The following is a 1,662-nucleotide window of genomic DNA, read 5'->3' on the forward strand; positions in this document are numbered from 1 at the left end:
GTAGGCTAATAAGGCTACTATTTAGAGATTCTTATAGTCCTTTATCTAGACCTACGCCGTCTATAGTACTACTCTTCCTCCTACCTATAGGGACCCCTCTACCTATTACGCTACCTCGAACGCCGATCCTACTAGTTTAGCGTAGGAGGCCTTCTAGCTAGCTAGTAATAGGCATAATAGTAGACCTTAGCTTTTAATGTTTATCCTTTAGGACAAGAATAGCATTATATACGGCAAGATTAAACGCCTCTATAAGTGTAAGCTCGGTATCTCGGAGGCCTTCTAGCTAGCTAGTAATAAGCATAAAAGCAGACCTTAGCTTTTAATGTTCATCCTTTATAACAAGAATAGCATTATATACAGCAAGATTAAGCGCTACTACGAGTATAAGCTCGGTATCTCGTCCTAGTATGTCTAGTATGCCTATGTTTAGAAGGCTTAGGCTTAGTACATCTCTAATGTATTAATGAAGTTTAACGCTACGTTAGGCGGCTTTACTAATACCGTCTTTAGCCCTATTACCTTAAAGGAGGCTATTCTCGATAATAGCGTCGTTATCGTTAGCGCCGATGTGTCTTACGCTGCTCCCGGTCTTAATAGCCCTTCTATAGCCGCTATAACTATCTCGATAAGCGCTAAGGCTACTCGCTACGCCGCCGCTATTAAGACTAATAGCTACCGCGTCGAGATGATTACTAATAAGAACATTAAGAAGTAAATTATCTCTCTTATCGAGAACGGTTAGTCGAGATAGGTTAGTTAAGATAGGTTAGTTAGGGTAAGGCTCCTACTACTATTATCTACTTCCGCGACGGTATCTCTAAAGGCTAGTTCGCTTAGGTTATTAACTAGGAGGTCGCCGCTATAAAGAAGGCCTTTGCTAAGATTAACGTTATGCCTAGATTCTTAGTTATTATCGCTTCTAAGCGTCATTACGTTCGCTTCTTCCCTTAGAGCGGTAGTGCCTCCTACGGCTTAGATAAGGGTACGTAGAACGTACGCGGACAGTAAAGCTAATCGTACCGTTACTTATATAGCTTATATTAAAAGCCTTAGCGATACATGCACTATAGAGTAGTTATTTCTCTTAACTTCCGCGCCCTTTAACGCTTCCTTTAACATTAATATTAATCGCGAGTAAGTCCTCCTTTGCTATTAAGTTCGTCGGCCTACTATATTTATTAGCTTTTGTTTTCCCTTAGCTCGCCTACCTTAAAACCCTTTATACTGTATACGCGCACTTTAACTATATTAGCTATTAATTACGCGTCTATCGAACACGATCCCTACTATTACCCGTTACCTTTACGCTCGATTTCGCCTTTTACTAGGTCTACCGCACCGACTAGAAGCCCTCTTAGAAGCGCTAGTTCTCTCTTCCTATAACTATCGACTCGACTAACGAGCCCTCTACCCCTACTCTTACCTAACGCGTCGCTACTATAACGACCTATAAAGTCTAGATTAAGAACGAGGAGGAAGACAACTATAATAATACTACTATGTCTACNGCCGCCTAGTCTCNGCGCGCCTATACTCCGCGCTTTAGAGAACTAATAGGTAGTTTCGAAGTAGCCTCCTATATTAAGTCTAAGGGAACTAGCAGTGTTAGCCCTTCTAGTAGTCGTAGATCTAACTCGTCTCCTACTTTATCTTCGGCCT

General features: G+C 41.6%; 1 protein-coding gene across 1 annotated transcript; it reads left to right on the forward strand.

Moving 5' to 3' along the window:
* Positions 1-410: 410 nt before the first annotated feature.
* On the forward strand, positions 411-718 carry M438DRAFT_340834 (uncharacterized protein; the record flags this gene model as incomplete). Its single annotated transcript, XM_029904357.1, has 2 exons — positions 411-460; positions 514-718. 2 exons carry the CDS (start codon positions 411-413, stop codon positions 716-718), a joined length of 255 nt encoding a protein of 84 aa, XP_029754492.1.
* Positions 719-1,662: the final 944 nt, after the last annotated feature.

The sequence above is a fragment of the Aureobasidium pullulans genome, assembly GCF_000721785.1.
Source record: "Aureobasidium pullulans EXF-150 unplaced genomic scaffold scaffold_123, whole genome shotgun sequence".
In the NCBI taxonomy this organism is placed as follows: domain Eukaryota; kingdom Fungi; phylum Ascomycota; class Dothideomycetes; order Dothideales; family Saccotheciaceae; genus Aureobasidium; species Aureobasidium pullulans.